Source organism: Monodelphis domestica, chromosome 3 (assembly GCF_027887165.1).
Source record: "Monodelphis domestica isolate mMonDom1 chromosome 3, mMonDom1.pri, whole genome shotgun sequence".
In the NCBI taxonomy this organism is placed as follows: Eukaryota; Metazoa; Chordata; class Mammalia; order Didelphimorphia; family Didelphidae; genus Monodelphis; species Monodelphis domestica.
Window position 1 is genome coordinate 459,753,207 of NC_077229.1, and position 22,745 is coordinate 459,775,951.

Here is a 22,745-nt window from a genome sequence, read left to right on the forward strand (position 1 = left end):
GATTTCTGGCTCTAGCTATGAATTGTTCCTTGAGCATTCTGAGTTTGAAAGGAATTAAGACAATATATTAATAACAGAAATTTGAAACAATTGAATGAAATTTAACTTACTGAGATAGGGATGGCTTTTTTTTTTTGTCCCACTAATAGTTTAGTGACATAATAGTCAAACCTTCTCTGATTGAACTTTGAAGGGATGGAATGAATTCTCTCCAAAGTAGGATTAACTGTACATGTTTGATATTTTAAGTCATTTCTTCTCTCACCATGCTTTTTTTAAATTAGTTAACAAGTAGAAAAAATAACAAGCTTGTTTTACTTGCCATTTGCTGAGAAGGAATTTTTGTCTCAATGTTTGTTTCATTTCACTTTGGTAATGGAATCTAGGAATAGAAAATCATTTCAATTTTGAAGACATATCTATATCTATATTTATCTATATATACATGTTAGATTTGGATATATTGATTTGAAAATTCTATAAATAGAAGTGATAATGGAAAATATCAAAGTGGGTAAGACCCCCACAAATGACTGGAGATAAAGGAGTGGTAAAAGGATAGAGAGGCAGACTAGGGGAGAGAAGTCTACTCATAATTAGACTACAGGAATAGGATGATGAACCAGGAAAGGAGAAGAAAACAAACAAAGAACAAACCCCAAAAGCAAAACCAAGAGAGAACAGTGTTACAGAAGTCAAGGGAGGGAAGAATTCTCCAAAGGAAGCAGATGTAAATAGTGGGAAACTTGGCCAGAAAAGGAAGAAGGCTACCGAAAGATTAATGGGTTAGCAATGATGACATCCCTGGTGAGCTAGTCCTATAAGTATTTGAAGATTGAATAAGTAAATGTAAAGTAAGAGGAAGCAATGAATAGAGATTATTTTTTTATTAAGAGTGATGGTGGGAAGAGATATAGAATTTTAGCTTGGATAGATAACACAGTGAAGTTTTCATTTTGTTTTCTTTAGGAAATGGAAGGTTGGGATTTATTTATTGTGAGAATGGAGTGGGGAGAGAAAGACAAAGACAGAAAGAAAATATGAATAATAAAGAGAATAAGCACATGAGATAAGATTAAGGGTAAAAATGAATGATTGGTTTCAGAATAAGGAATTAATAACACCTTCTCTAGTAGTAATATTTTTTTCAAATTCTTATTCAATTATATTGAGAGGATCTATGAATCTAGAAATATTTTGCAGTGTATGGGAGAGAAGATGGAGGAGCTAATGTCTGATAATTCCAATCTTCTCACGTATGTAGTTCAGATTGTAAGCTTTTTGAGGGAAGGGACTACCTTTTGCCTCTTTTTGTATCTTCATGATATAGCACGGTACCTGCAGCATAGTAGGTACTAAGTACATTTTTCTGGATTAAGGTGAGCATATATGAGAGGAAGGATGTAGAGTGGAACTAGAGACTCAGAGAAAGAACTTGAAGTTGCTATGGATACTGTGATAAAACTCAATCACAGATGAATAAAAGGATGACAGTATAGTGGCCAGATGAGAGTTTAAATACTCTGGATTGCAATCAAACAAATCAAATTAATATTATGACTTCCAATAACAGTAATCAACAATTCTAGACTCAGAGAAAAGACAACTAAGATAATCTAATTTCTTTTTTTTTTGACTGAGTGAGAGGAATGGTGGTAGATTAAGGAAATGACAAAAGCAAGTAACACCTAGCTTTCAGGAAAACATTTAACACAATCTTTTACAATACTTTTGGGGGGATAGAGAAGTACAGGCTGAGTGACAGTATTGTCAGGTTGATCTGGAATTGGTTTAGATACATACCCCAAATACTGATTAATGAATCTATATTAAAAATGAAAAGAAATGAGTCATAGAGCTTGAGAGTCATAGATCTGCATTTTGCCTCATTCCCCATCTTTATGATTGGTGGAATGAAAGAATAGACAGCTTGCTTATAAAATTTGTAGATAACAGAAACCTGGAAGGAATACCTAAAACTTTGAATGACATAATTGGTATTTAACATGATCACTAGATACTATAATAACTAAATACAAGGGATGTGAAGAAATTTAATAGGGCTAAAATGTAGAATGAGATATCTTTTTGTAAACAACAAAAATGAAAATTAAATATGAAAAATATAATGTCCTCTATTTAGACTTTTCAATATTAACTGCACAGGCACATATTGGAAGAGATATAAAAGTACATGTGACAAATTACATGTCCTCAACCCCCATCTTTACCCAGAAAAATACATTAGCCCTTTTCATTTAGAAAATTCACAACATTTATTGGCTTTTTCCTGAATTCTTTTTCCCTCTATGAATATTAAATACTATGAGTATGAGTATTTCCTCTGTGAGTATTGCAGTAATCTATGAGTATAGACTATTAAATACTCTATGAATATGAGAACTGTGATAATCTGGTATTTATATCTTTCAGGGCTTTTATCTGATTCCCACCTAAGGTAGGAAAACATTCTTAAGAATAGGTAGCAGATCCCCTAATTTAAAAAAGACAAAGATTCAGATAATTTGTTACTATTGCTTCTATAATAGTTGAGTGACAAAAGTGTCTTATCACTGAACATGCAATTATACTTGTAAGCTAAGGATTTTCAAGTCAACACATGAAGGAAACTGCATAATGAGAAAAATTGTTCCCTTCTTTTAGGGTAGGGTTGCCAGAAGAGACAAAAAAGAACTACTTCTTTGAATTAAAATATAGAAGAAGGTAGATATAGCTAAAGAGATGTTATATTCCACTGAGTTCTTTAAAGTTGCTCTCATTTTTAGAATTCTCCCATTTTTTCATCGCAGAGGTTTGAGGCAGATGTGGAAAATGCTCATAGAACTCATGGAACATTCTCAAGTATCCTTCCATACCTTCCCTATCATCAGACAGTTGCCTCATTGAACAGATGGACCCCATGGTATTCATGAAAGGTCATTAAATGCTCTAAAATTAGGTATTCAAATTCCATAATGAATGTGATTAAGGAACAATGACAGACTCATGGAGATAGTAAGAATTAAAAGGGGCAGAAGAAGAGAAAAGGAATGTAAAGATTTATTTTTATCAGTCATGTTTTTCATTTTTATTAGCTTTTTTAAAGCCTTTGAGTCACTTCCATTTTCATAGCAGGGTAGAGATAGAGCCTGGAGCTAGGACGTAATTGGTATAGGTACCTCCTTCTAGGGGAAATAACTCAGTGTTGAACATTAACTTTTTGCAAATTATAATTTTAAAGAGTTGTCTATCCCCTAGGTTAGATAGACAACAACAGTAATGATAAATAGTTCTATTATTATAATAGATACAATTTTAAATAATGCTATTTTGAAATATCCTTCATTATATTAGTTTGTGGGGATGTTTCTTACATTATAGCAGATTTAAAATGTGCAACTGATGATTAAAATTTTTTATAGTGAAATATATATATTGATTCCTGGTTCACAGCCTGATTTTCATTCACATTTTGTTTTATAAATGCTAAATATTGCATTCAAATATAGATAAAAATATTAAAATAGTACAATAGTAAAATTAAGTAATGTTTACACTAAAATGGACTGTAGACATCTAATTCATTCATTTCATTTCTACATAAAGAAATACAATTTCCTTAAATGAGGAAATAAACTTTTCCAAAGTTACACATTTTGTAAGGGTATAGTCTGGTCCTCCTTTTCCATACTCTTTCCTTTATATAATATAAAAGTTAAAGCTATTAAAGAATAGATGATTGGTTCCTTGAGTAGATCATTCCTTTAGTTTCCCTCCTCTGTGATTAACTGAATTACATGATATTGGAAACATAGGAAATGAACTGAGTACATATTAGGGATTAATATTCCAGGGGACAACAATTCTAAGAAAAAGAAGTTATAGTCAGAATTTTAAAATATGAGAAGTGCAAGGAACATATTGGTAAAATAATGGTTCTTTCATAGCTCAGAGCATCATTGCTAAGCAGTAGAAAACACTGCAATCTATCTATTGCTTATGTTTAGTATTCCATTTCCATTTAAAGCAGTGAATATCCTAATATGGATTCTACATTAAACTTTAATGCATGTCAGTTGCAAAAACTGCTCTTATTGGCATGAAGAGAGAGATCTTTACAATAAACAGTCTGTCACTATGAATACTGAGGAGTCAAGATTAAAATGGGAGTAAGGTAAAATGTCTAAATGTGACACTATATTATTTTTAAATCAAAAGAAAGCAAGTTTTAAAGGGGAAATATCACATATTCCCTTTTTCCCTATAAATGAGAAGGATATATTATAAAAGTCTGCTCAGATGCTTATTGTGTCACAAAATTCCCCAAAACAATGGTGATAGAGTTCAAGCAGGTCTTGCCAAACTAGAAGCTCTATGAATGATGGACGGATAGCTGAGGGACAAACTTCCTGCATGCTTAATTCCTCAGAAAGTCTGGAGAGACTCATCACCATAGGGTGGGCCAGCAGGTGGTGACATTTTTTGGCCATAGCAACTCACTAAACCATCTGCTATGGCTTGGCTAGATGGCAATCTGTTCTCATGGAAGGCATGCTCACATAGAAGAAATAATAGCTCCTTCATATGTTGAGATGTCTACTGCTTACAGGAGAGGGAACAAATGTTCAATATCCTGGAAGAAATTAATATATAGCAATTTTATGTCAAAGAAATAAATTCTTTCACAGATGAATCTGCATCTAACAGATGACTACGTGTGACTAGAAGCACTCCACCTATAATACATTTCCCCCTGACATGAATCTTCCATTCACTCTTAGCTCGGATACATTCAACCTATTCAGGTTTTATGGAGTAAAAAGAACCACAGAAAGAAAGAACATTTTGGACCAAATTCCTATAAGCAGTATAATTAAAAAGGTTTCCCTGATATAGACATGTTCATAGCAAATGAAGAAATTGATGAGAGTATGTCTTTACCAAAAAGAAGCAGAAAGAAAAACCTTTCATAGTGATTTATAGAAGATTTATGTATCATCTTTAAGAAGTTTCCCCTAAATTTTTACTTGTATGTGTGTAAACACATATATATGTATATTCACATGTACATATATATATATATATAAATATCAAAGCATATACATAAGCAAATCATATAGTAATTCCTTGATTTCTGTATAAAGCAAAAGAAGACTGGATTTTCTTCCCTATTCTATAACATACATAAACATTCAAATGGCTTAACAATTTCATTAATTCATATGATCCCTTCTATGATACATATCATAATTTTCATTTTTGGATATCTTTTGTGATTCTTGTGTCTGTCCTTCTATATTTTTCCAGAAGAAGCTCCCCAGTGTTCTGGAAGTCTTTCTTATTTATCTTGGGGGCTACAACAAGAACACTTGGAAGGCTTCCTCACCTTTACTACAACATCATCTCTTCCAATCATACATTCCCTTAACATTATATTATACTATATTTTTAAAAGTTTTTCATTCTTTATATCCTTGCCCACACACATGTACCATTTCAATCCCCTCTCTATGATATTCATTTTCAATTCTTTGTATTTCATTGTGTTCTATGAGTCAGAGACAGATAAAAATAATTGTTTTCTGAGAGAAATTTGGGGTTATTAAGCAAGCATTCAAGTGCCTTGAGGGCAATCCAGCCTATTCTGCTCTTCCTCTTTTCCAATTTCTTCCACATGCACAGCTCATCCAAGATTGTGTTGACATTGTGTTGTGTTTTAGTCCCCTGTCACTCCCCACTTAGTATAATAAGTTTATAAGTAGCTAGTATAAGGTAATGATTGTAGAAATTAAGACTACAAAAGAGGAACACAGAAGTCACACGCTATCCTACATATTAAGGGAGTATAATAGTTACCTGAAGACTATCTTATAAATTAGGGGACCATAGGAGTCACTGCCACCTGCCTCATAAACTCACTGAGGCCACATCCTGAGACTGTGTGCTAAATTAGAGGAACTAAGCCTTACTCTAAGGGTCCAAAGATGCTATTTTTGTCTATAAGTTGCAGAAAACCTCCAGACATGGATAGTAAAAGCAGCAACACATTATGCAAATGGACTAACCCTAAGATAGTATTGGTAATATTGAGAAAATGTTGATATATTAATTAATGAAGCAGAAGGTGGCATCTATAAGAGTTAGTGCATTCCCTACACCTAAAAATATCTAAAAATGGGACTTCAAACACTTGTCTCTTGAGAATTCTATCTGCTAAAGGTTCATGCTGCCCTAGTGCTCCCATCCCTGTTTCTTTTTGTGTACCTTCCTTCACTCAATGTCTTCTCCACTCTTATTGCCTTCCTCCACCACTCTCTTTGCCTTCCCCATGTCATCTGCCTCTGTTTGCTTTGGTTTCTCTTGGCCATTTGCTTCTATTCTCTTCATGCTTTATTAAAGTATGATTGAAGTATTACTTCCTGCTTGCTATAAACAGCATCTTTACCAGAGAACATCCAAAGAACTGGGCATGCTTACCCTGACCCAACAGGACATCCTTGTTTCCTTTTCCTTAGCTTATAAACTGGAAGCACCAGGAATGAAACTAAATTCTATCATGCAGCCAGCTCAACCCATTGTTAGAAAGGAAATGTGGCCAGATGAATTTTGTGCTTACTTTTGGGAGAGATTTCCTCACTTTTGGTTCATAATGAATCACAATAAGTAAACAATTCAATAAGTCAAAAATTATAATTAAAAATTATGTTTATATTTCTACCATCTCTATCCTGAAGGGCAACCTATACTTTGTCCATCTAACTATATATCATACTATGGATAATGAACATTCTTCATTTTTCCTACATATATGACCAGACTAAACTTTTTGAGTGGTTATAGATATCTTCAAAGAAGTCAGAAATTTATTGGCACTTGATATCATGATGTTATCCAAAAAACAGGTTCAAGTAGGGGACCATTGCAAATTATTCAACTCAGTCTCTAAACTGGAACTACATCATAAAAATGAACATCTTTGGCAAACATGGGTCTATCATTTTATGTCCAGTCTGATTATGATCACAAATTAATTGAATGAGATTATCTCTAGATATAATAGTTCTCAAGGAAATTGGTGTAAATATATATATATATATATATATATGTGTGTGTGTGTGTGTGTGTGTGTGTGTGTGTGTGTGTGTGTGTGTGTGTGTGTGTACAGAATCAAGGAATAAAAACACCAAAATACAGTAGAATCTTGAATCTTTTAAATCATTTGGTTATTTTTGTGATAGCAAAAACGTCCCTCACTTTAAAGTATTTTTTTGCAAAAGTGTATTTGTTTCCTAATAACACCCTAACTGAAAATGTCTTCAAATATAAATGTGCATACATTTACAGATTATTTTCCTAACATATTTATGTAGATCTATAAATTAATATACATTTGTTTATGTTTTCTCCCTTGCCTTTAGTATCTTTAATTTGGTGTGATGTCTTATTTATTGACTGTTAAATGCACCCACTAAAAATTTCATCTCCAGTAGAGATCTCTTCATAGATGCTTGAATCTAGCCCTTCCCCACCATTTTCTTCACTTTAGTAACATGTTGATCTCCTCTACAAACATATCTTAGAATGTTAGAATTCAAGTTTTGTGGATATATTTTGTCTGATAGTGAAAAAAATCGAGGATGACTTTTTCCCTCAAATTTCCATGTTTCTGGGGTTTTGATGTCTTTTTTTCCATTTTTATTATTATATGTCCTAGAAAAACTTCTTAATTGAATCTGTCACTAAGCTTTCTTTTACCTATTTTTACTCTCCGCTACTGTTTTTTTTTTCTTTATAAGGCAATACTACTCAAAATTAATTATATTTCTTCATGCAATTTTACAAATGATTTTATATTCTCTATGTGAAGGAATCAGATGATCTGGCTCATGATATATCATTTCAATTCTTCCACCTTTGTTTCCCATGAGACTATAGGTTCTATCGAAATCTTCAATTCCTCATAACCTTTTTATTATTCAGCAGTGCTCATTTCTTCTTTTATCCATTTATCTCTGGTTTAAGGGTGGTTCCAACACAAGAGAAGCATCTGACCAGTACAGATCTTATGTTTTTATATGCTTTTGATCTTATTTTATTTTATTTATATATTTATTTTTGAGAATAACTCAGTGGGGAAATTGGAAGAGCAGCATGAGTGAAAGTAAAAACAGATTTGATGACACCAAATGGGCTTACCTACTTAAGTGTAAAATGCACAAATGAGATGGAAGAGAGGGGAAGATTTTCTAGAGGACTGGAATGACTGCTTTTTAAATAGTCAACTGGTCTTCTCTAGAAAAAGTGCCCCATGAGGTTCTAGAGAACACCTCTCTGTAAATGGCAGGTGAATGGGTCAGGATAACAGTTTTTCTGGAGAATTCACCAAACCCCCAAAAGCTTTGCCTAATCATGACCAGAGTAGGCTTGGAATAAGAAAAGGAGGGATTGGAAACAGAGGCTGGGATTTCTCTCTAGGAATTTCTTCTCTCTTTGTCATAAGGTCCATGGTTCAATTTTCCCTTAAAAAATCAGCATATATATGTGGTAATTTAATTAATCTTTTCTTGGTAATTGTACCCATTTACCCATCTTATTCTTCTGTGTATAATGTTTATAAGTCCTTCTACTCACCTCGTGGTTGTATGGTTTGTGTGTGCATGTGTGTGTGTGTGTGTGTGTGTGTGTGTGTGTGTATGTAAATGGCTGAAATGAGTTGTTGCTTAATTTTATTTCATTTAAATGACTAATCTGAAGTTAGCAAACTAATTTGGAATTTTGTCTTAAAGCTTAGGTTCCATTGCTTTTTGAAATATTATTACATTTCATTTTCTGATGTCTTTAAGTGCAACATAATCACATGCAACTTTTATAGTTCCTTTCCTTCATATTAGAAAATATTTCTCTTAGCTACTTGAAATTTTTTTTCTGATTATAATTGTTAAATGTAACCACTTCACATCTTAAGAGTTTGATATGCTTTCTTTCACTCTCTTGTCAATCTATGGAGTATTTCAGCTCATGTTTTATTATATATGCACAAAAAATCTAGACAAATGCCCCTGTCCACCCCATCTTCTATCCCTTTGCTTTATGGTATTCAGTATTTTTTATTGAAGACCTATGATCTATTTGGTATGCCTTTATTCTTGTCTTTAATTCCAGTCACTTTGGACTTACTAGTATTTTCTTTTAATATCATATCCTTTTGCTTCCTTTTTGACAATATTTACTTCACTTCAGTATTTGTGTTATAAATCTGTCAATCTTTCTTTCAAAACCTCTATCTCTTTAGAAAGATTTCCTGTCATAGACATAATCTCTCCTATTCTGTCCATTGACTTACCATTCTTTAACCTTCTATGTTCTGCATCTAGAATCTGATTTCTGACTCAAATGCTTTCTTAGTTTTTAAATTGATTTTTGTTTTTATTTTTTGAAGATCCCATTTCTCTTCCTTTTACTTCCCCCCTCTCCACTACTGGAAAAACAAGATAAGCAAAGTCTTTTACAAGCATCTGTAATCAAGCAAAACAAATTCCCATTAGCCATGTCAAAATGAAATCTATCTCAATCTGTACTGACTCAATTGCCTCTATCTGAGAGTTTTCTGCTGGAATTTTCATGTCATTTTGTGGACCAATTTTGCTAAGTCTTTCAAAACTTAAAAATTTGTTACAAATGTGTAAATAATTCCATGAGTTTTATTCTCTTAAAATATCTGGTTTCTTGTTTTTCCATTGTTTCTGTAGACTCAATGGGATTTTCCATTTCATCAGATATTTTCCTTCATACTATAATTGTCAGTCATAATTTGTTCTCTTTGTTGTATCACAGCATATAAATTCCATTTTTAAAGAATCCTCTCTAATAATTTATATAATAGCTTACTGGGCTTTTTGGGGAGACTATTTTCTTTAATATCTTTGGTGTTTTACCAATTTCTTAGATTTTCCATTTTTAATCATGTGATAAATACACCATTTTTTGTTTTAGGGCTAACCCAGTTTCCTCTTCTGGTAGAATATGAAGGATGTTGGCCTGGGTCCCTGTTCAGAGTTACCTCTGGGCAAAGGTGTGCTGATAATTGCTTAACAATCAGCTTGGATGGGGGCGTATGGTATGCATAATTCACTTTCATGTTAAAATGCATTATTAAAAATTTCCCCATCCCTTTCTCAAATCTAGACTTCAACAAAATAAGTCAATATTTTGTCTTTGTATCACTTGCTACTTCCTGAGGTATAAATACTTTCACTGAAAATTAAATAATTGGCTCTCACAAGGCAGTATCAGCTGATTCTGGTACACCTTTGCTAGGGGTGCTAGGGCTGATTTATATGTATCTAATTCTCTTTCTTCATATCTATCTAGTTTCTTGTGTGCATCTTTTCTAATCCAGTTAATTCCTCCCTCCACTATTCTAACTTTTCTTCAGGTAGTTAGGAAAAATCCCCTTTAATTCTTTCAGAGAGCATGCACACAGAATCATTGTAGCTGCAGAGGTCCTTATGCTAAGGTTGGTGTCCCAGGCACAAGATTAGAAATTTGTTTACACTAACTACAGTAGCAGAAGGTTGGGGCTAGAGGAGAGGCAGGTGATAAGTAAATGCTCTAAGTATTAAAATTCTCTAGTTCAGTTCATTATGTTTTCACTTTTCCCAAGGCTATTCTTTTATCTTGTGCATTTATTGATAATTATTTAACATCAAAATTTAATAAACTAATTTAATATTTAATAAATATAATTTAATAAAATAAATAAATTTAAAAAGCTATATATTTACTTTTTTGGAAATTGAAGGGTTATAGAGATGTTCATTTGTCATCTTTTTGACCATGTGATCAACATTTATATTCTAAACCAATGTTACCTTTGTCTGTCATCTCCCTCCAGTTACCAAGTAAGTTTGCTAATTAATGTGATTTTTAAAGGCTCTTTTGGTCTCTTTGTTATGTCAGTTCATTTATAGTAGTTCCATTTATTTATGAAATTATTATATCTAGTATTTATATCCTTTCTACTGCATAGTACTAAGTTTTAAAATGATTAGTAACACCAGTATACCAGAATTGATGTTTCAGTTGGACATCAGGTATTTCTATTATTGCTATTTTTCCTAAATGTGTACTAATTTTGAGTTGGAATTTGACAGTAAAGAGTCAGTGTTTTAACTGTAACAGATAATTAATGTAGGAATGATTTTGGGAATCTGAAATATGAACAAGCAGGTAGGTAGCTAGAGACAACACTGTTTTTGGTCACTCTGGGCAGTTCAATTAACCTCTCTGTCTCAGTTTACTCATCTATAAAATGGGGGTAATATCACTCAATTCCCAGTGTTGTTATGGTAATAAAAGCAGATATTATTTTTAAAGCACTTTGCAAACCTTCAAGTGTTATGTATGAAGAGTGCTAGGCATTCTTATTGGTACTTTTCCTTTTCTGTTAAACTTTCACCTGTTTCATTTTTTATAAAGCTATGTAATATTTGCCATGCATAAGCCTTTTAAATTTTTTCTCAAGTGAAGCATTTCATGATGTAAATATGCAAAACAAGCTGCAGAAGGGAATGACAAACTATTCCTTTATCTTTTCTGGGAAAAACCCAAATAGGATCATGAAGAGACAGACATGACTGAAAACAATGAAGCAACAATGAACACTAGAAATTAGAGTAAAAAAAAATAAATTGATAGCAAATAGGAATTCTGTTCTAATTCAGGGCACACAGGGTTTAGAAATCAATAGAAAACAGACTAAAATGTGCGACTAGAAATAGTGAGGACACATATGGAGAGGAAGTCAAGATGATAAGTCAAAGACAAGGCAGACATTCATGGGGCTGAGGAAGTTCCCATGATCTGAAGAACAGCATAAGGCAATGTACTTTAGCAAGCAACCTGAGTACCAAGGAGTCAGAAATCCAATAGCAAAATATGGGCAATAAAGCTATAACTACACAATCAAGAAGAACTCATGTGATGAAGTTGTATTACTGAATGATTCATAGCTGGAAGATATCAGCTAGCAGGCAAGGTCCCCCAAAGTACAGCAAAGAAAAGTGAACTGTTAGGTAGAACCTCTAATTCCCCAAAGAAAAAATGTTTTGTTGAACTGCCCATCAAACCAGGAAGAGATCAGCTATTGAAACCTCCTTTTTATCATGTTGTTCCACTCAACTGATTGGAGAACTTTGCCCATGGGAATACAGTTCTAATTTTATAAAAAGATAGGAAGGAAGTATTTGCTTTGTGGAAATGTACCTAATATTCACATTTATTGGTATCCTTTTATTTAAAAAAGTAAGGAATTTGAAATATCTGACTTTTTCATGAGAGATATATGATGTGCATAATTCATAAAGCAAAAGTGAAAAATTAACTTTGATTTTAAAAACCAATATCTTTGAGATCTCTCCAAGATTATGCTATATATATTTTTTCAAGTGAAAGCACTATTTTAGAAACAAGGTTCTGGAAGGAGAATATCATTCCTCCTTTTTCTAAGCTGTCTAGAAATGAAATACAATGATATTTTGGTTCTCTGGACCTAGATACTAGGATTTTAGGTCTAAATATATCATTAAATAGCTTTGTGGCCCTAAACAAGTTGCTTAACCTCTCTTGCCTCAGTTTTGCCATCTGAGGGGGAAAAAAAGCAAAATATTCCATAGCCACATGTCATATTTGGATTTTACTAATCACTAAAATTTCTGAAATACTCAGATTGTGGTATATTATGATGTCAATCCTCTTTGCTGATGTAGTTAGCATTATTTAACTATTTCATTTCCTACATATAGACTGTTTTTTCCCTTTAAAATTATACTATTCAGTTTCTTCCACTGTTTTGGCTATCAAGTACTATTTCTTTGTAGCATAATACCTGAGTTTTCCTTCAACCTTTCCATGTATAATAATCCCTTCCAAGCTTATAGAAGACGGGATCAGATTTATTATTTAATTAGTATTGAGAATATCAAGATGTAGAAATTACTTACACTAATGCATATTATCACCTTCTCACCACTTAAATTGTAGAAAGTAGCCTAGAACATTGAGATTAAGAGACTTGTCCAAATGTTTGCCAAGACTCAGAATTTTTCAGATGAAGTCCTTGAACCCTGTTCTTCTTGGCTCTGAGGCTAACTCCCTATTTACTATCTAATGACACCTCATGTCATTCGAAACATTCAAAACACTTTCTATTTTAATTTATATACATGTAAGCTTTAAAAAATGGCATTTGCTTTATTTAGTAGTGACCATTCCAGGTCATGTTAGAGATAAGATAATATTGATTCCATTGGAAAAACAGAATATTCAGCATATTATAATTAGACCTTATAACTTTACATAGCTTACCAAGAGGCCAGCATTTCCCTTAGGATTTATATGTACATAAATATATATATTTATGTACATATAAAATGTTGGGATCAGAAGTGGAAATTAAAATATTTGTTAATACTTTGTGGGGTCCTGGAGGTCATTCATTTCTTGAAAGACTTTTCTCCACTTCTTCCCTGCATAAAGGGTGACAAAGGGCACAGCCCAAGAGAAGGCAATGCCTTTGGAGCTGCTCTGAATCTGAGAGTGAAATTACTACATTAAAAATCAGAAATAAACCTGGTGTTCTACTGCCTGACTTAAATCCAAGACAAATTAAATTATTACCATAAACATTTCCATAAAATGAATATTGAAATGAAGTTTTACAGAGTCAAATGTAATTTTGAAAAGGTCAGTACTGCACTGTACATTTTAACAACACTATTAATATCACTAATACATTTTGTCTGAAATACTATGTAGATGGTCTTTATTTAGGGAATGGTATGTGAAAAGGACCAGCAAATCATTCTCCAGGTAACAATACATTTTTTCCTCCTTTCATCAGATTTAAGATTTAAATTCTAGTAGCTTTTCTATAGAATCTAATCTTATATCAGTTTCAGATTTCAGAAAAAGGGACTATGTATAGACTTTCCTTAAAACATAGAATTATGAGGTTAAAATATAATCAATCAATAAATATGTATTAAACATCTACTATATGCTAAACATTATGCCACATTTTGCAGAAACAAAGTTAAAATTAAATGGTCATAAGATATGAACAAAGAATTTTTGGATGAATAAATTAAAGCTATATAAAACCACATAAAATTCTCTAAATTATTATTGATCAGAGAAATATACATCAAAACAACTCTGATAATATAATCTCACATCTATCAGGTTAGTTAAAATGATAAAAGGGCAAAATGAAAAATGTTGGAGGGGATGTGGAAAAACAGGGACACTAAAACTCTGTTGGCACAGCTCCAACCATTTTGGAGAGTAATCTGGAATAATGCTCAAAGAATTATAAAACTATGTCTACCTCTTCTCTCAGCAAAACCACTCTTCAATTAATTTCCTAAGATGATAAGGAAAAAAGAAAAGAACCTATATATGTTCTAAATTATTTATAATAGCTCTCTTTGTGGTTGCAAAGAACTAGAAACTGAAGGGATGCCCATCAATTAGGGAATGGCCAAACAAGTTGTGGCATAAGATTGTGATAGAAAGGCCTACATGAAGTTATGAAGAGTGGAACAAGCAGAACCAAGAAAACATGTATAGCAACAGAAATATTTTTTGAAGAACAACTTGTGTATATCCACCTCCAGAGGAAGAATGGAAAAAATAAGTAGAATATAAATTGAATAGAAATAGAAATAAGTAAAACATAGTTTCAAATATACACATATCTTTTTTTTGTAAAATTATGCCATCTCTATGAGGAAAGGTGAGAGAGTTGATTGGGTATTTTAATGTAACAAACATACAAATAAATGTAAAATTAAAAAAAAAAAACAACATTCTCTGGCCTGATGGAACTTACATTCTAATAAGGTAGTCAATATGTACATTCACATGCATATAAAGAAGCACACAAAGTCAAAAAATATAATATCAATGCATGGAAAATTATGGTGATTATTGTTAGGAAAGGTTTCTGTCACAATATTAGTCAATCCTTAGGCAGTGATGCCCTTCAGGATGGTCTCTTCTGTATTTGTTAAAATGAAAATCAGCACTAGCATAATTTTTATGTTATAATAAATATCCTTTGAATTTGGATCTGGCTCTTTTCACATATTTTTTTATTTTTTTGTGTGTGTGTGCTGTGTATTTGTGTATATGTTCATGGATTTAGTTACTAATTCTGAATTGATATGAAAAGGTAAAAGTGCTATTCATCAAATTAGTAGAGAACAAAAGGAAAGAGGGAAAACTGTTTGTAGAAAGAGATCAGCTTAGAATTCTAGTAATAAGAATATAATTTGTATCCCAAAGCCCATTGCTTTGGTACTTTCTCTTTGCTGCTGGCATAAGTAGCAGTGAATCAAGGGAGAAAATCTGTACTGATAGGAAAAAACAATACTCATAGTACAAAGAAGCCGAAAAAAAGTTCTAATGTCATTGTACATGCAAATTGGAACAGTAATTCTTGTACTATATCACATGAGTCATTGTTCTTTCAACACTTGGGAATTTATAGTGTTTTTTTTCTAAGTTATACCTAACTTGATTCTAGAAAAGTTACTTAAGTCAGAAAAAATAAAAACAGTAAAGTTATTCATCTATGTTAGAAGGTCCCATAATTAAGTTCATAGAGAGAATTTCCTGAAAGGTTCAAAGCAATGATGATGAAGTTCAAAATTTAAACATTGGATATGGCTTTCCCTTTGGACTATAAGTACAGATGGAGACTGAGCATTTAGTTCAAAAATGCAAAAGAAATTTATGAATTCAAAGGAATAAACTCAGGTTCTAAATTGACATCTGTAAAAATAATGCTCAAACTGCATTGTTTCTCCTTGTATTTTTTATGAATATAGAAGCTAATTCTGAAAAGCAAAATGTTAAATAAAAATATTATAACTTGTAATAATACTGAGCATATTATCTTTGTAGGAAAATAATTAATATATTTATAAATCCATGACATTCATAATAGTAAGGGAAAAATAAAACTAAAATACAATAGGAAGATGTCAATTTGTCCTGCCTTGAAGATTCCTTCTATGTTTTATTTACAAACAAGAAAAAATACCCATTCTTGGGGAAGCATACCCTTGTACTGAGAAAATGTGCCCTCATTCCCTTTCCCAAATGCTGGTTGGCCAGAATCCATCCTAGAACTCTGGGAGTTAAGAAGATTTATTTTCCCTCATTCCCCACAATTCCAGAATGATCTAGAACTCATCTAGGCTCTCTGACTACTCACATGCTTTAAATGAGTTGGAAGTTACCAACACCATTCCTTTCTTCTGGAAAGATTAAGGAACATTCCTCCTCTTGTAGTCTCTTGCCTGACTTCTAAAATCTTCTAGGACTAACTTTCTTTGATGTATGTATCTTCTGACTGCTTAAGGTAACATCTAGAACTTGAAAACTGCCTTGCAGATTTTCAGAGTGATGAGCTCCTGGAAAGAAGGACTGTCTTGATTTTTTTACTTTTTTACTTTTTTTCTCAAAGCTTAGCACAATGTTTGGCATATTTTTTTAATGATGCTTTTCTATTAATTAATTTATTAAATAGAATCAAGCAATGTGAGCATGAAAGTGACTAACCATCTTTAACAAAATGGGAGTTGTAAGTTTTTTGATAAAGATAATAACTTTAACAACTAGCACATAATTTAAACAAATTATTTGGGCAGTAGTCCTCCAGGTTATTGCTTTGAAGTGGGTAGCAGTTAAAATGACTTCAGATCACCAAAATTTCTTGTTTATTTGTGAGATGTGGAAGAGTTTGGTTTTATTCCAAATATCCTTATACATTAAAACAATATTCCACATACAGAATTGTTCTGGGGAAATGATTTAATATTTGGAAAATCAATTATATGCATGGATTTTACACACATTCCTATTTACCTAGCAAATGAGAGACAAAAGTAATTGACCATGAAGTTGAAACTTTCACAGAAATCTAAAATTAAACATATTTGGAAGATTCACATGAAAAGTGTCTCCCCCAAATTGGATTTCTTTTTTGAAAAGTCAAATATTTGAAGTTTGAAATTTAGAATTTTTATTGCCTAGTCTATATAGTGTATTTAGATAGGCACTTTCATTTATATATAGGAGGCAGACTAGAAAAACAGGGAAAAGTGAATAACTAGACCTTAGGCTTAAAACTGAGGACTTAAGACAGAGACATTGGACAAAACTTTTTAAAAGAAGCAGCATAGAATGCTATGAGAAGGGGTTAGACTTTTATTCACAAATACCCTAGCTCAAGTCCTATTTTTCACACATACAGTCTTGTCTTTGTAACCCTGGGAAAGTTACCTAACACATTGGGGGCCACAAGTAATTATATAAACCAATATGTCATAGAGCACTTGCTAATCTCCATTGTTAATTCTTCTTCCTGAAGTATTTTCCTCACAAGGATTTTCCTATACTAAAGAAATCTCAGGTCTAAATTCTCCTTTGAAAGGCCACAAACAAAATCTCGAATTCTACTTAAACAACAATGAATGTCACCCAAAAATACTGTTATGAGCATTATTTGTTTTAGTTGTTTTTTAAATAATAACAGAAATATCTTGAAAGTTTAGTCTCAAACCTCTCATACGTATGAAATAAAGATCAATAAACAATAAGTATAGAATTGTTAACCTTCACATACTGTATGTTCCAGAATGGGGCACAATTCTTCCTTCTTACTGTTCTGGACATAAACTAATTTATATTTCAAAATCTTCTCCATTTAAGTGAACTGCAAAGTTCTTTTAAAACCTTCACTGATTGAGTTGTCAATTTTGTTAATATTGTCAACATATTGTAAATTCTTTAAATGACAGAAAACTCAATAGTGGCCATTTTCCCCTATCTATATGAGCTCAGAGATTGGAAAGCAATCACGTTGCCACAGTACTGAGACCCAACAGTAGAGATGTATATAAAGGATTAATAGTGTGTTAGGACTCCCACACACAATAAAATATGACAGAATTCATGACTACATGTGGGTGTTCAAAAATGCAAATTCACCTTGAAGCCATGGAAAAGAGATCTCTACATAGTATTATTGTACACTTTATGAAAAAGGTCCTACAAACATCAGTGAAAACCATACAGGAGTGTTGCCATGTAATTAACCCACACTTCAAATCAGTTTTAATTGGATCTAAGAGGAAGATATATTTTCAGTTAGTTTAATTACTATAGCCTTGACTATTCAATTAATCAATATAGCCTTTGGGGGAGAGGGTAAATAGATGTCCAGAAACATCTTGAAAACATTACCTGCAGCCATTGTGACTGGTCATTGTGGCCTGACGTCCAGGCATTGACTTTTCCCTGTTTATCTAGCCGGGCTTTCCTGGGTTCCCAAGTGAACATATCCATGTTAAGAGTCCTGAAGATGCTGGAAGCAGTTATCTGGTAGTCTTGTATATGTCCTGATTTCATTCCCAGAGGCTCAGAGCAACCTTAAAGAAAGTGAGAATTCTCCATGAGAGAAATCATTTATAATTCTGGAAGTTTTCTATGCTACTTTTGGATAGGCAAGAGAAACCTAAACATAATGACATACATTTTGAAAATAGCAAGTATCAACATTCTTACAGAAAAGCTTTAATCAAAAGAGCATTTGGAGTAAAATTGAAAAACAAGATAGCCAATTGAGGCTATCTTATTCTCCTGTATTTTCAAAAAAAAATTGAAAGCAAGATAGAGAATTCAAAGTATTTTACTGTGATTGAATTTTTTTTTTTGCAAAATGATACAAAGTTGAAGTTCTTTTTCTATTTTCATTACTCAGCCTCATGATGGTTTCCTGATTTTCAGCAGCCCCCATCATTCCCTTGAAAATGAGGTATTTTCTTTTTTTTTAAAAAAAAGTGTTTTTCGTTTACACAGTACCATACTACACTATTGTAAGTGCCCATAGTACAAAGTTAGATTCCTGACAATATCACTCTTATATTGAAAACTGCCACAGTACTCAGTAGTGAGATTCATTCTTTTCAATGAATATACTCCAATGTACTTTCTTAGCAATTTCTCTTTCCCTTCTATTTTCATATTATCTCAAATAGCTACTTAGAGAATTCATCCTAGAAAAGTTGGATTTAAATGGAAGAGATAAGATAAAAGGCAGAGTAAAATGGTTTAAACTGATTTTTAATTAAAACTGTTAAGAGACAAGCAATATCTGATCTCTTTTCTGACATTCTCATGATTGGAAATTACAATTTTTTCATGTTCTCTGGCTTTGCTTGTTAAGATCCCAATACTTATTTTTGAGGTTGAAAGGTAGGAAAATGATGAAGAATTTAGTTCTGAAATTCATGAGCATTCTTTGGAGAAATATAGTAAGTCAGTAGCTCATGTCTGAATTAAGTGCAACTGGGAAAGGAATATATTTTGGCAACTTTATTATTATGATAATGGAACATATTTTAAATTATTTTCTAAATGTCTTAAATCACTAGAATAACATAATGTCATGAATAAGGAATGCTTCATAAATGTCTAGTCTGCTCATCATATAGTAGTAATTTTTCCCCTTATATTTAGGATTTCTCCTTTTTGTCTAGGAAACATCCAGGCAGGTATTGACCAGCAAGGCAGAGGAGTAGGGAGAATGGGCTCCCACATTTCCAGCAATACAACCCAACTACATAGGAGATCTTTCTTGATATTCAAATGCACACCTCAATATTTTAGTCAAGTTAATGATAGTCTGCAGTAGATTAAAATTATGTCATAAGAAATGATAAACCAGGTGATCACAAAAAACCTGGAAAAAACATATGTAGTGATGCAAAGGGAAGCGTGCAGCAATAGGAGAATGCTGCACAGTTACAATAGTGTACAATGATTGACTGTGAATGATAACTATTATCAATAATGCAAAGGTCCAGGACAACTCCAAAGAGACTCAGGATCAAATAACAGAAGGAGTTGAGAGTCTGAATGCAAATTGAAAAGGACCATTCTTTAATTTAGTCCTTTCTTTAATTCTCTGTAGAGTAAGTGATGTGACTTTTTTCACAACACAAAGTATGCAAATATGTATTGTTTGATGATGCCTGTACAACCTACATCATATTACCTTTCTCCTTGGGGAGGTGCATGACATAGGAGAGGGGAGAGAACATGGATCACACAATGTCAGAAAAGAATTGTTAATTGCATTAACATATTATCTGGAAAAATAATCACAATCCTATGTGGCAAAATTTAGTATATTTATGATGATAATTTTTGAAAAATCAACTCAAATATTTATTAAATAGTTATTATATGCTAGGCACTGTGCTAAGTCCTGAGGATTCTTTTTTCTTTCTTTTTAAAGGAAAAACAGCTCCTGCTCTCAAGGAGTCAAAAGGCAAATCACTCTGTGCATGTAAAATAGATCCAGACACAGGATGTAATCTCAGATAGAAGGGAAAAGCAGGAGCCCGAAGGTCTGGTTAGAGTCTCCTCCAGAAGCTGGGATCTAAGCAATCTTGAAAGAAGGCAGAGAAGCCAGGAGTAGGAATGAGAGGGGTGGTCACTGCAGGCACAGAGGACACACATAAGGGTGGAATGTGAGCCACAGCAAGCAGCCTAGTGAAGCTAGGTGTGTGATCTGTGGTTGGTCACAAAGTGGAAGAGACTTAATACCAATCTGATGTTTTTACATCGGATCCTGAAGGTAATAAGAAGCCGCTGTACTCTGTTCAGGAAGAGGATATGAGCAGATCTATGTTTTAGGAAAATCATGTTGGCAGTAAGATGGATTAGAGCTAGGAGTGATTCTATTTAGGGAGACCAATTAGAAAGCTCAAGGATGTATTCTCATACACTGTAAAAATAAGGGATGTATCTATATTATAGTCTTAATTGTCTGAAAGATGTGAAAGAAGTTGAGGTATAAAAGAATTCAGATAAATAAGAGACACAAGTTGCTTTTTCCTCTCACTTGAATAAGCATAACATTCTAGGTTTTAGAAAATAAAAACATATTTTAAAAGACTTTGTTTTTATTTTTTCAATCCAGTTATGGAATTGTGTTATGTTTTCCTTTCTTCTCTCTAACAATGGCAAGTGATGACAATTATTACTTATCTAATCGGCTAATACAACTTAAGTTACTTTTTTCATCTAATAAATGAGCAACATATTTGTTTTAATGACCAGTTTGAAAACCTCTATATTAGGAAGCTGAAAATGATCTCACTGTTTAGAAAGCTTGGAGAGTAGATTGAATTTAGTCCTGTGGCCCAAAGCTAAAACACTCTTTCATATAGTAAATAAGGAGTTTTATACTCTAATTCTAATTCTGCGGTAAATTGGGGAAAATAATAATTTACATAGTAGCCAATATGTATCAGATACTGTGTGAACTGCTTTACAAATATTAATTCATTTTTTTTCTTCAGTCTTGCAAAATATGAGTTGTTATCCCTATTTTACAGTTTAGGAAAATGAGGCAAGTAGAAGTTAAGTGACTCACTCGAGGTCATGCAACTAGTATGTTTCTGAGGACAGATTTGATTTGAGTCTGTCTGACTTTAGCCACCATCATACCCATGCATCACCTGGCTGCCTCATGTTAATTGAGTTCATTGAGCTTCCTAAATATTCCAGTGTGGCTCTCCTTACTAATTTCCTATCTCAGTGCCATTATTGTATGCAGGAAAAGGAATTAACCCGTTTATTCATACAGATAGGATCTGAATAAAATGATATTTAACTAAAAAAGTATTATGCCCATAGAGGTGACACCCAATGCTTTTTTAAAGCATCTGCTATAAGTTATTTCTTTATAATTGAAAGCTCAAATTCACTTTGTGTGTTTGGGGAAGGTGGCTTGGCATTTTTCTTTTTCTTTTTTTTTTTAAGGTTTAGAACCAATTAAACTTTATTTCATACAACAAGAAAAATAGTAGAGGGAATTCTGTCCTATATTATTTATTGTAGCACCTACATTGATTCTCTGCCCCATCAGAACCCTTGGGTCTTAATCTCCTGATACTTTTCTCCATTTGCCCAAAGGCCCTTTTATATCATCTCTCAGTTACAACAAATTTTTCCATTCTGGGAAAAGCTTCACAAAGCATATGCCTGGTGTAAGTTTTACCAAAAGTAACCTGAAATCAAACTTTTTAATGATAAGTTCAGCTGCAGGAGGAAACAGAAACCTCGAAATATTGGCACCCATGGGCAGAGACCATGTGATACATCAAGAGACTGCTCAGTGTGACAATGGAGTAGGAGGGTGGAGGATCTGAGGGGAAGAAGCAGGTGGCATCAAATAGCTTCTTATTTTAACAAACAATTCTTGCTAACTAGTTTCTAATATCAATTGTTTTTGTATTGCTAGGTGAATATATGTTACATCAACACCATAGGACAAAGCATGCCCTTACCCTTTCTTAGTTGCAAGTCCTATTTCTTCTTGTTCTGGACCCAAACCCTTATATGTCGTGCCTCCTTCTACTGTTGATGTTTGCTTTGGGGGAATGGCCTGTTATTTAACCAGGGTAGAGAATTCCCGGTGTGGAAACTCCCTCTTCCAATGCCTTTTGGGAACAGTTTTGTGTTGCAGTTTTAGAGACATGATTGGTTGTCTGGAATGTCACATAGCTATGTGCCAGAATTTGTAACTTGAAACTCGATCTTCTTGAATTCCTGTATCATTCTGATAAACTAAACTTTCTGGCCTTTGAATTTCCTCCTAGATTTTT

At 32.9% G+C, this 22,745-nt stretch overlaps 1 protein-coding gene across 2 annotated transcripts in view; it reads right to left on the minus strand.

Moving 5' to 3' along the window:
* The window catches only part of EDIL3 (EGF like repeats and discoidin domains 3), a 703,912-nt gene that overhangs the window by 142,429 nt on the left and 538,738 nt on the right, over nucleotides 1-22,745 (minus strand). For both annotated transcript variants that reach the window (XM_056824616.1, XM_056824617.1), the window contains one exon: nucleotides 18,313-18,497. In XM_056824616.1, coding sequence (XP_056680594.1) covers nucleotides 18,313-18,497 — 185 coding nt within the window. The remainder of the gene's footprint in view (nucleotides 1-18,312; nucleotides 18,498-22,745) is intronic.